Below are 13,917 nucleotides of genomic sequence, written 5' to 3' on the forward strand. Positions count from 1 at the left end.
CAAAATATCACTTAGCTCATTGCTGGTCGGACATCACCATTGTTGTCATGTTTGTTCTCAAAAGCAAAATCTCCTTTATTACATACAGTTCAGATGACATACTTTGTACCTAACATAAATTAACTTGGGATCCAGAACTTCTCAGCAGTAAAGTAAATCCATAGACTGGCTGCTTCATAGTATTCAGGAAAGAACCTAATAGTTTATTTTCATCACCTATCAGATAATCCTGCTGCTATTTATTTTATTTAATCATTATTATTATTATGCAGTATCTCCATGGAGTTGAACACTGTTTCTGAATATTACAACCACAAATTCAGGTATCAGTTCGTGGCAATTTGTATAACTAATAATTTCAAGTAGAAAGTTGGTATGCATTCATATTTTTAAATTGTACACAAAGGGGTCGCATGGTAGCACTTAGCACTCAACAGGATAAAAGGCTGTGCTAAGTGAATTGTGTTTAAACGAAGTTCTTTTCATGGAGAAATAAATTTGCAAACTTTGATGTCTGGTAATGTCCTCGAAGACATCATCTAGATGATTTGATATGATGAAGAATTATTGGAAAGCTTGAAGAAAGTTGCAGAATTACTGATATTGCCAGAGAGTTTGGAATCTCACATAGCGTTGAATCCATGCTCTGGCAGCATTTCATACCAATGGAATGTTCAAGACTTTTGCTAAGAGGTCACCCTCGCTCTGCTACGTAGCATAGAAAGATTTTTGGTTATAAAAACATGGAAGTCAGTTCCATTCAAACACAGATGCACGAATATCTCAACAACTGAGTCTACAGCCTGTACTCTGCATCCCTTTATCCACAGCTCATCGTAGAGCACATTTTCAGCAGTGTTGTAACCATAAAAATTGGACAGGACACAAATGGGCTAATTGGATTAGCCTATTGGTGTCTTGACACAAATGGGCTCTTTACAGATGAGAGTTGTTTTAGTCTTTCCTCTAATTCTAGTCAGTGTTTCAAACCAATGGAATGTTTGAGACTTTTGCTAAGAGGTCGCCCTTGCTCTGCTATGTAGCATAGAGAAGTTTTTGGTTATAACAGTAAAATGCAATCGACACACCACGTCAGGTCAGCTTGCACCTCAGTTCCATTCAAGCACAAATATGTGGATATCTCGACAACTGGGGAAAGACATATGCAACAAGCCTATATGACCTGTAGTTTGCATTCCTTTATCCATAGGTCATTGTAGAGCACATTTTCAGCAGTGTTATATCCATAAAAATTGGACAAGACACAAATGGGCTAATGTACTCTTTACAGATGACAGCAGTTTTAGTCTTTCCTCTAATTCTAGACGATACTTTCTGGCATGAAAGTGGAACAGCTTACCATCACGAGAATGTTCTTAAAAAGATAGATACGGCAGTGCTGGGGTCATGGTGTGGGAAGGCATTATGCTTTATGGATGCACTGAACTATTGTACAAGTGCTGGAAAAAAGGACTTTGACTGGTTTTCAATATCGCAGTGAAGTTCTTCAACCTCATGTTCGATTGTTCTGTGGTGCTATAGCCAAAGAATTCATTTTTATGGATTACATTGCCACACCACATTGTACACAAGCAGTGAAGATACTTTTGGAGACAAGGATATTAATTGATAAATTAAAGATGCCAAGAAACGTATTGCAATTTAATTTGTATGAAATGTATGACACATTTTTTGTGTAATATAATTTATGACTATGCTGGCAATAAATTTATATCCACATTTGGCTGTAGTTATTATTATTATTATCTGAGACTTCCAGGGAGTCAAGGACTCATTGAGGGAGGCTGTAAATTACCCAAATCCAGCTATCATACTTACCCTTGAATTCATTCACACTAGATGCACGCACTACCTGTAACGGCAAATTATTCCACTCACTCTCTGGGAGAAAAACCTAGCTCTCACCCCTTTCTTGACTGCAAATAAATTTAACTTCATGGATGTCCCTGTCTTCTCACCCCACCTTCCATATAACGAAAAATTTCATCAGTTGAAATGCTATAACACCCATTAAAAAGTTTATAGCCCTCTATCATATCACCCCTCTTTCTCCTGTTAACCACAGTCTGTAATCCACATACTCGCAATCTGTCCTCATAATCTAAATCCCATAATCCGGATATAATCTTTGTAACTCTTCTTTGCACCCTTTCCACAGCTTCTTTATCCCCTTGGAACCTGGGAGGCCAAATCTGCACACAGTAATCCAAGTGTGGTCTTATAAAGAGGCAAAATTACTTCCTTATCCTTACATGTCAAGGTTCGCTTCAACATAGCAATTATCCTCTGAGTTGTATTTGCAACTTTTGCTATGTGACCTTTGAACTTTAAATTCTTATCCAAGATTTAGTCCATTCTTAGCTGTTTGGACACCAGTGTATTATACACACAAAACCAATCACACCTCTCCTTAAACTCATTCACCACTCTCCATGCAAAAGATCTGGTCTACACACCTCTACTAACAAGACTCTTACTATTTATCATATATTGAAAAATTTCCTTTGCTTTAATTTTATAAAACCCCTTTAATATCTTAAAAGTTTTTATCTTTTCTGCCCATCAACTAAACTTTGTAATAACCCACCAACCTTCAACCTATCCTCATAGGAAGCATTCCACAGACCTGCCACCAGCTTAGTCATCTCTGAATCTTCTCTACCACCCTCCCAATCCCCAATAAACCAGGTGACCAAATCTGTGCAATAACCTCCTTAGTCCCTGGTTCCCAACTCCCTAGCCTCGTCAATTACCCACAATCCAGTACCATCGATACACAACCTTTTCAACTCAAAGTGTATAATCTTACATTTTGTAACAGTAAATGGACAGTCATTATCCTTTGTCCACAATACCAATTTATTTAAATCATCCTGCAAGATATCTACATCTCCTTTATCAACTATTGCTCTTTCCAGTTATGCATCATCAGCAAACAACTGAATCCCCCTCTTAAATCTTTCCCTATGTCATTGATATACAAATTAAAGAGTAGTGGCCCTAGTACAGAACTGTGAGGTACTCTCCTAGTCACCCCATTCTCCTCGATTCCACTACACCAAAATACATATACTACTCTCTGATGTCTGTCTGTCAACCACATGTGACTAGCTTCATATACATTACCATTTGCTCCAACTTTTGTAATAGATTTCCATGTGTTATTCTGTCAAATGCCTTTACAAAGTCCAGCAGTATCATACTATAGCCATTTCCTTAATCAATTCTTTTGTCACTTTATTATAAAATGTAAATAAATTACTACAACATAACCTACCCTTTACAAAGCTGTACTGTCCGCTATAGAGTATTGCATCGCTATCCATCCAATGTTGGATTTTATTTTAACCAAACTTTTTCAATGAATTAACAGCCACTTGTGATATATTAATTGGTCTGTAGTTTGCTACCACTATCTTAGAGCCTGCTTTATGCAATGGAAATATTGCACCTTCTCTTCACTCCCATGGAACCCTGACAGAGCTAAGACTTAGATTAAATAATTTCATTAGAGGCAATGCCAAATTCTCTTGCACCTTCATGCAGTACATAGGCTGACATGCCATCCAGTCCAACTGCTGTGCTCACATAGTATATGCTGAACAACTCCTCAATTATGATATACATCTCTGACACATCAGCAACTGCAAAATCTCCACCTGGATTATACACTTTTACAAAATGATCACTCAGCAACTCAGCTATTTCTTTTGCCTCTGTCTCTTTCTTGCCATGAGCATTGTTTAAAGCCATACTACCATAGTAATTTTTCCTCTTTCTTGCTACATAATGAAAAAAACTCTTTTACGCTTATGTTAGCCTGCTTAGCTAATTTTCTCTTGTAATATAGTTTGGCCTTTCTTACCAGACTAGTCATCCTTCTTGCTTGCACTTTGTATTACTCATGAGCATGGTGATCAACGTTTTCTTAATATTCCCTCCACAATGTTTTTATTTTTTTTTATTTTGCACCTCTTGCTTTATATCTCTACTCATCCACTTAATCCCCACTTGGTTTATCCTCCTGACTGTGGGTATACAGGCTTATTTCCAAACAATCCTTATAAACTTCCCAAGCACTACTGACATTCTTTCCTTAAAGCTTCTCAAGCCATGGCACTGCTCCAAGATGTCTCCTAAGTTTGTTATAATCGCCGGTTTTGAAGTTCTTCATGAACATTAACCTGCTTATCAAAGTATTCTTCAGTAACCAAGTGATCTGATGAGCTGCTTTGGCCACTTTTGCTGTGTGCTCCCTAAACTTTAACTCCCTATCCACTAACACTCCCGGGTCTCTGGTTTTGTCAGTTTCCTGGAGTACAGTTCCACCAATGTGGTATACAGCTGGTAATCTTTTTCACCCCAAAATGCATAATCTTACACTTTGCCACATTAAACTGACATCCATTCTGCATAGCCAAGTCTGCCAATCTATCCAAATCATCCTGCAAAATTTTGGCACCATGTGTATTCTCTACCCAACCTTGCATCATCAGCAAATAACTGAGTAGTTTCTCTCAGATTCTTTCCTATATCATTAATGAACAAAATAAACAGTAGCAATCCAAGAACAGAACCCTGTTCCATGCCACTAGTCAGACCTTCTTTGGGACTTTACTCCTGAATAAACTACTCTCTGATATCTCTCCATCAACCACCGTCCTATCCATCTCACCAATCCTATATTCATCCCCATGTGCTGTAGTTTATTGATTAGAACTCCATGTGGTATCCTGTTGAAGGCTTCTGCAGAGTTTAGCAGTATCACTGTAAACCCATTACCTTGATCCAACTCAGCTGTCACCATATTATAAAACATGAAAAAGGATTGACCTATCCTTCACAAACCTTGTTGTCGCTCTATATTATTCCTTTTCTGTCTTTCCACTCCTGTATTTTGCTCTTGACCAACTTCTCCAGTACCTTGACAACAACTCCTGATATACTGATCAGTTGGTAATTTGCTACATCAATCTTGCAGCCTCCTTTATGCAATGGAACTGCTTTCCTCTCTTTCCACCCCTGTGGGACTAACCCAGAGCTGAGACTTACATTAAACAATGTGCTCAAAGGCACTGACAATTCCCTAGCACCTTCATGTAGAATTTGAGCTGGTGTACCACCTAATCTCATAGCTGTATTCACATTAAGGTTCTATAATATGCTATGCACCTCCATTTCATTTTGAAAATAAGTTATCCATTTTTCTAAATCTATTGTTCACAATTTTACATTTGCTTTTATTTCTTTCTTCATGTGTTTAAGAACAGAGATCTGCAAGTTGTCAAACTGTGTCATGCAGACCACAGATAGACAAGTGTCATACAAAAGAACATGCAGGTAATTTATTCTGTCTGTACATGAATGCTAGGAAGATCAGAAACAAAGGATTAGAGTTTGTTGCCTTGGTTAATATATTGGACCTCATGTTGTAGGCATTAGTGAGACTTGGCTATCAGAAGTAGGCATACTAACTGGCATCACGTGCAAAGAGTACAGTATTTTTATGAAGGATAGACAAGATAGGAGAGGAGGGAGGCATGCTGTTAATGATATCAAATGACTTGAATCCAGTTAGAGTTGAGATCTGTGACTGCAATACTAGTAGCAGTTTTTCATGTGGCAGTGAGTTTAAAGCCATCTGGTGTGAAGTGGAGTCTAACAATATTAAATACACAGTGTGGTGTTGTTATAGAGTTGGTGGATCAGTTGCTAATGACAAAGAAATGCATCAACAAATAAATATGACTGGTGTGAAAAGAATAATCATAATGGGGACTTTAATTATCCTAACATTGATTGGGTAGCTATGAAATCACAAGAAGAATGAAAATGAATTTATTGAGCTGTTGCGAGTCAACTTCCTCAAGCAGCATGTGACAGTGTGACAGAAGGAAATCGAGATCAAAGAGCGTTAGATTTGATTATAATGTCAGGGGGGGTTTTCAATTAAAGATATAAATATTCTATCTCCAGTTGGTGACATTGATCATGCGGTACTCACATGGGAAGTGGATAAGTTTATGAATGTTCCATTCAGAAAGGTTACATGCTGAACTATAAAGCAGGAAATTATGACCACATGAGGGGTATTCTGGTTGCTGCACCATGGTATCAGTTATTGGATGGGAAGGATATTTGACAGTTGGTGGGAATTGTTTAAAAAATACTTAAATGATGCGATATCAGAATGTGTCCCAACAGTTCAAAGAATAAATAGAATAGGAGTGAAATGGATGTGTAATTTTATTACGCAAGAGATTTGTAAAAAAAAAAGATGATGTGGAATGAATATTGCATGCATAAGGGTGATGTCAGTTATGATAATTATAAGCAGCAGGCCAAAAGAGTCACAAGTGTTGTACACAAAGCTAAATCTGAGTATGAGATGAAATTAGCTCTGCAAGTTAAAGGCAAACCAAAAGAATCCTATCATTATGCTACAAGTAAAAGAAAGAATGAATTTGGAAGAATAACTCTACTGAATGCAGATGGTATGCTGATGACTGATGGAGAGGTGATTGTTCAACCAATGAGCAGACATTTTGCTATAAGCTATCAACCTGGTACATGCAACATTGAGCTCAATGATTCTTCTTTGCCATATGAGAAAACTCGTGGATGAGAAAGAAGTACTAGAGCTGTTGCACAAATTGAATAAAAATTTTGCAATAGGAACTAATGGGATATCAGCATGGATGCTAAAAGAGTGTTCAGCTGAACTTGCTATTCCCTTGCCCAGGCCATATAATTTGAATCACAGAACAGGAAAGATTCCACAGGAGTAGAAAGAATGTATAGTAATCCCATTGCACAAGGATGGTGCAAAAACCGATGTATCCAACTGTTGACCAATCAGTATCTCAGGAGTGGTAGTGAAGATTTTGGAAAGGTTGGTTATGGCTCGTATTCAGAAATCAGTTAACAGAGAATCTCTGCTTTGAAATAAACAAAATGGATTTAATAAGGGAAGGTCATGTTTTAGCAACTTGCTCACATTCTGTAATAATATTACCTTTGAGTTAGACAACGGGGGATGGATACACCATGATACTTTTGGATTTTGCTAAGACTTTTGACAGAATACAGCATGGAATACTGTTGCATAAATCATTGGCATGATTAGCAACTTGCTCACATTCTGTAATAATATTACCTTTGAGTTAGACAACGGGGGATGGATACACCATGATACTTTTGGATTTTGCTAAGACTTTTGACAGAATACAGCATGGAATACTGTTGCATAAATCATTGGCATGAATAAGGGATGGCTGAGTGATGGATATCTAAAAGTGGTATATGGGAAGTGTGAATCTGCAAGATTCAAGGTAACCAGTGGTGTGTCTCAAGGATCAGTCCTTGGTCCATTGTTATTCAATCTGTACAGTTCTTGTGAAGAAGAAATTTTGTAACTCAGTTGATAGTTATTTTCCACTTTATTTGTTTGTTTTTTTTGCCATTTTGATTTAAATCCAATTTTTGCCAATACCATAAAATGATCAGAGTTTAATTCAAAGCATCAGTACTCTTACATGTAGGATTAACTCAGCTAATTTAAAATTTGTGATAATGCAGTCAGTAACTGATTTACATCCCCTGCCTGACTATGTATATTTATGTATTTCTTTATGTTCAGATGCTGAGTTCGTCATTCTCATATTATTATAAATGACAAAATATTGCACCTCTGTCTATTTTGATTACATGCATCTTCACCAAATCTCCCTATGTTTGTTTCCTATTTTGGCATTTAAATCCCCTGGTAGTATAAATAGTCTGTCTTGTTTGTTTTATTTATGACTTTCTGCAGTTCTTTGTAAAAATTTGTACTGTCTTCTTTCCCCTCTTCTGGTAACTTATGCCCTGATTATTGTTTTGTGACCTCTTAATGTTTTTGAGTCTTCTATTAGTCTTTCAGACCAGTAGTTATAATATAATATTGTTACAATATTGTTCTTCATAGATTTGTGTATCATTATCAATGTCATTATCATGCTTTTGCTCTTTCTTCGTGTTTTACTCCACTGTAGATTTGTACATAGCTATTTGTTTCTTTGGTTCCTTTTTTGCTTTTCTTTGTTACTATACATATCTTTACGTTGACTTGGTTTAGTTGTTCATCAAGTTCCTCTTTGTGTGTGATGTTCCTTACATTCCAAGTTGCGATTTTCATCGAATGCTCCTTCTGGTTTTTGTTTACTTTTTCCTGTAAACATGGTCATGGTCATTTCTCTGATAGTCCATCTGGCTTTTCTTTGGCTGAGACTTGAAGGTATATCTAATTTTCCCAGGTTTCTAGCCTTTTGCTGGGTAAGTTCAATGATAGAGTTGCTACCTAATTCCTCTGAACAGGCAGTTCTAACAGCATTTGCTCTGTTAAGGGGTTAGGATTATACCACCCATACCCGGTCACCAGTGCCTCATTTGTACTTTTAGAACAGGGTGGACCACGAGAAAGGGAGGTTGGCATTGGAGTGGGAGAGACTATATATTGTGTTTCACACCCCATATATAAAGGTTTCACACTCCAACTCAGAGGATAATTGCGATGTTGAAGCGAACCTTGACATGTAAGGATAAGGAAGTCATCAAGTTTCCGCACCAGCTCCCAATAAGCTTACTAGCAGATATAATTTCATATGTGCTCTAATTCAGAGCACACATGAAAATAAGTTTGTTTTGTTTTTAGTTCCATAAATTGTACGACATGCTTTGAATTTTATAATACACAAACAGTACATCAATAAAAATACGCAAGGATTATCACTTCGATACCCTATAGTATAGTAATAGATGCATACAGTATTTGTTTTCGTTTATACTTCCAAACCGAAAAATTTAAGATATATCATGCCTAAATCTTCAATCTATCCCAATAGAGAGTACTCGACAAACTAGTCACCATTTTAGTCAGTAAGGCTTTGATAAGATCACACCTGGATTATTGTGTGCAGATTTGGGCTCACAGGTTCCAAGGGGATAAAGAAGCTGTGGAAAGGGTGCAAAGAAGAGTTACTAAGATTATATCCGGATTATGGGATTTAGGTTATGAGGACAGATTGCAAGTATGTGGATTGCAGACTGGTTAGCAGGAGAAAGAGGGGTGATATGATAGAGGTCTATAAACTTTTGAATGGAATGTTGTAGGATTTCAACTGATAAAATTTTCGTTATATGGAAGGTGGGGAGAGAACACAGGGGCATCCATGGAAGTTAAGTTTGTTCACAGTCAAGAAAGGGGTAAGAGCCAAGTTTTTCTCCCAGAGAGCAGTCAGTGAGTGGAATAATTTGTCCTTAGGGGTAGTAAGTGCATCTAGTGTGAATGAATTTAAGGGAAAGTATGATGGCAGGTTTGGGTGTGTTATAGCCTCCCTCGATGAGTCCTTGACTCCCTGGAAGATAATAATAATAATAATAATGATATGATATATCAAAGACAAATATATACATGCATATTTAAGTTAAGGGATATTACATCCCATATTGTTTCATAGCCGAATAAGAAACTTGAAGAGTTTCATGCTGAATATAGAAACTATATAAAGTTCGGTGAGTCCAAGCCTAAGCAAATACCTGAATAGTACAACACCTGACCCATTTGGTAGTGCAACACTGAAGCAACTCATAATAAGGGTGGAGCAAGCTCCGATCACTATTCTTGGTATTTACCCATAATGTGAAACCCAGCTCCTAGGAGCTGTATCTACATTATGAGAGAAGGTCACTACCCAGACAGGTTTCAACCTTTATTGATGTTGAAAATAAAGGTTGAAACCGGTCTGAGTAGTGACCTTCTCTCATAATGTAGAACAGTAATACAGCTCCTAGGAGCTGGGTTTCACATTATGGGTAAATACCAAGAATAGTGATCGGAGCTTGCTCCACCCTTACTATGAGTTGCCTCAGTGTTGTATTACCAAATGGATCAGGTGTTGCACTATCCAGGTATTTGCTTACGCTTGGACTGGCCAAACTTTATATAGTTTCAATATTCGGCTATGAAACAATATGGGATGTAATATCCCTTAACTTAAATAAGTTCATGTCGCCGAATTGAAGCCTTTAGCTCTTCATATAATTAATAATATACATGCATATTTGTTATTTTGAGCTTTCATCTTTAGACAGTAGATCAGTTTGAGATTTGCTGGTCACATTTGTTTCAAGAATGTGATGTATTTCTTCTAAGTATATTAATGGCAGTTTGCAATTATGCTTAATAATAAGTGTTTTTTTTTTTTATTTTTATTTTTTATATATATATATTTAAGTAACTTAATGGGTGCACCTTTTGGACAACTCGTATAGCAGAATATATAAGTTCTTTTCGCTATACCCTTTGGTATTAATTTGGTCTAGCTACTCACTGATGAAGCCTCAAAAAAGGCTGAAACCGGTCTGGGTAGTGACCTCCCACCATAATGTAATAACAGCATACATTTCCTAGGAAATGTGTTTTTACATTATGGAAAATACCAAGAATAGCGATCAGAACTTTACCCACCTTTGCACGAGTTACCTGGTATTGTACTACATACTAGGACTACTTGCATTAGCTCACGCTAGTAATCGCCGATATTTTTATAGTTTACTGTATTCGGCATGAAACTCTGATTCCAATCTTTGAGTTTCTTATTTGGTTTTAAAACAATGTGGGATCTAATATCCCCTTAATTTAAATAGTTTTTATATCGCCAAAATGAAGCCTGTTGGCTCTTTATGTTTAAGTAATAAGTGTTTGTTCTATATTACTGGCTTTTTCCCATTAATGCTACATGTGATTACAAAATAATGGTGATTAGAGCATCATCTTCTGTTGCCAATGCTCTCATCAAGGAACCATCGTCATTTTCATTTTAATGAGAAATGAGTAGTAGGATATGAGTTACTGTAACTTTGGGATTTTTGATCTCTTTTTATTTATTTTTTATAGGCACTTTTAAAAGAAAAAAAGAAAGTGAAGGAATTGTCAGGAAAAATTCAGTCATTAGAAGAAGAAAAAATCACTTTAGAAGAAAAGTTGGTTGATGCATTAGATTCAGTTACTCAGCTACAGAATAAACTAAATGTTGAGACCAAGAGTTTAGAAAAATCTTTAGAAATGGCTCTGTCACAGTTGAAGGTATTTTTAAGCGCTTCTTTATTATAATATTTTTTATGTATTCTTCTACTTTCTCTTTAGTGATGGAATTTTGCCATTTGAATTTTTGTATCTCATTCAGAATAATATTTGATGATGTTATTCTGAATGAGATTTTGTTTTGAAATTTCTCTTTGTGTTATTGCAGTTAATTTTTGTAATCCAGTGCTCATAATTTTAATAGTTTTACAGACAGTAATGCAAAAGTCATCCCAGTTATGTACTAGAAACTGAATTTACTTTATTTTTAATTTAACGATTTACTATATTTGCACGTTGCATTTTTCATGTCCAAAGGTTAACTTTCTTTTTAAGACTAGTATTTATTCAAAAAAAAAAAATATTTTTGGAAACATTAATGATATATCCTTACATTTTGTCATAATGCTGCAATCTTTTTGAAAATTCTCCATTTTTTTTTAATGATATCTCACCCACCAAATGCTGTATACTATATGAGTATCCTTGGGTTGAGGAACAGATAATCCATATAGTTTGCTCTAAATTTTCACTTTTCCAGGATGCTTCAAACCTCCAATTAAGAAAGCAGTGTGGTCCTACACTTTGTGATGAAAATCTTTCACCTGAAGATATTTGCAAATGTCAATACCAGAGTGGTATTTCAGCTTACAGCCAATGAAGTGGGGAGCATTCATGCTGTCGGCAGTATCATGTATGATCATTTCATGAAATTAAGCTAGATATGCTAAGAGAAATCATATACACAGTATGCCCATTAAGTAATGAGGTTGATTTTTTTACAGGACAGCCCTTTGAATAAAAGTATCAAATGTGTTTATAGTTTTGACTGCTAGAGTGTGTTATAATCAGAGATGCAACTTTTGAGTCAGATAATGCAGCAATTTTTGTGTGGCAACTGTTGAAGTAAGAGTGCATGAGTGGAACATGTCAGAAGTTATGTCATGGGGCAAAGAGCTGTAATAAAATATTACTATAAATTAGAAATTCTTAAACAAATTAAAAAGTGTCTGCATAACAACCTACTGATCTTATAGTGAGCTTTGATGTAGAATTCCTATTTACAAATGTACCTCTCAAAGAGACGTTACAACTACTTTCTGAAATATTCCCACAAGATATAGTAAAACTGTTCAAATTTGTATGCATTCTGGATACTTTGTTTGTCAAAACAAATTCTACAACCAAGTAGAGGGAACTGCCATGGCAAGTCCACTCTCCCCTATTTTAGCCAGCTTTTATTTAGAGCATTTAGAAGACATCCTTTTTTCATCTATACATCCTCAACCTTCATTTTGGGTTAGATATATAGATGACTTTTGGTGTGGCCTCACAATATATATACCTTACTAACATTTTTAGCTAATTTCAATACTTTGCATCCTTGTATCAAATTCACTATGGAAATTGAAAGAGACAGGAAATTATATTTTTTTGACATTCATCTCATTCGCTTACCATCAGTTAATTTAACATCAGTTTGTAGAAAATCCTCTTTCACTGGACATTACATTCTTCAACAATCTCCACATCATCCTTCTCAAAAGACAGGAAATCATCATCAAATTCCTGTCATGTAACCTTAAGGGGTGTACAGGATATGATAGTACTACATGAAAAAAATTACATCATTACTACCTTCCTATCTACAATTTTCCTCCAAATCAGTCTGTTACTTGTCAAGACTCCAACATTATCATATCTTATATTTCTATCGTCTAAGGCACTTTGTACAGTATCAATCCACCTATATCTTGGTCTTCCTCTGGATCGTTTTGCTGCCAACCTGGCAGGGAACACTCGTTTTGCTAATCTTTCCTCACCCATTCTGTTTAAGTGACCATACCACCTGAGATTAGCTCTGCTAACGCATTCCTGGATGCTGACAATATGAAGTTCTTTCCTAATATCCTCGTTTTTAATATGATATTGCCATTGATGCCATCTGTTCACGCCTATAATCTTTCTCAGAACTCTCATATCTGCAGTCTCTAGTCTTTGGTCAAGTGTTTTACTTCTGACCCAGTTCTCAGATCCATAAGTTAAAACTGGTTTGAACACTGTCTTGTATACAGCTAATTTAGTGTTCCGACTAATTTTCTCTTATTCCATATGAATTTATTCAATTGACTTCCTACCATACCAGCTTTGTTGATTCTGTTGTCAATTTCTATATTTAATTTACCATCTTCACAATCGTGCCTAAGTAGCTGAAATGTTTTACTTGTTCCACAGGTTCTCCGTTCACAACACAGTTGACATTTTCAACGATTCTGCCTATTTTCATTGTCTTTGTATTGTTATTGCTGACCTTCATACCATATCTATTACAACAGTTATTCAATTTAGTCAGAGAATCTTGCAGACTTGTAGTGGATTTATTTAGAAGTATAACATCATCCGCATAAAGCAAAGAGCTAACATTAATATCTCCAATTTTGATATCATGTTTAATACCACTTTCCTTCATAATGTGATCCATATAGATAATGAATAACAGAGGGAATAATGTACATCCTTGTCTCATGCCAGATTTAACATTAAACCATCTTCCTGTGCTTCCTTCAATTCTAACTGCTGACTTACAACTCAAATAAAGACTAAGTATTGCTTGATATAATGCCCCATTGACACAATATAACTGTAGAGTATTGAATAGCTTCTCTCTCTTGGCACCTTGTCATATGCCTTTTCCAAATCGACAAAACTTAAATACAGATCTTTGTTATATTCCCATGCTTTCTCGACTATTTGTTGTAATGTGAAGATCTGAT

At 36.0% G+C, this 13,917-nt stretch overlaps 1 protein-coding gene across 2 annotated transcripts in view; it reads left to right on the top strand.

Annotated features, from left to right (window-relative positions):
* LOC150094045 (uncharacterized) overlaps positions 1–13,917 on the top strand; it is a 1,005,660-nt gene that overhangs the window by 752,350 nt on the left and 239,393 nt on the right. For both annotated transcript variants that reach the window (XM_090412663.1, XM_090412664.1), the window contains exon 28: positions 10,958–11,146. In XM_090412663.1, the coding sequence (XP_090268789.1) occupies positions 10,958–11,146 (189 nt within the window). The remainder of the gene's footprint in view (positions 1–10,957; positions 11,147–13,917) is intronic.

The sequence above is a fragment of the Typopeltis vanoorti genome, chromosome 23 (genome assembly GCF_054136105.1).
Source record: "Typopeltis vanoorti isolate ZY-2024b chromosome 23, IOZ_Tvanoo_1.0, whole genome shotgun sequence".
Classification (NCBI taxonomy): Eukaryota; Metazoa; Arthropoda; class Arachnida; order Uropygi; family Thelyphonidae; genus Typopeltis; species Typopeltis vanoorti.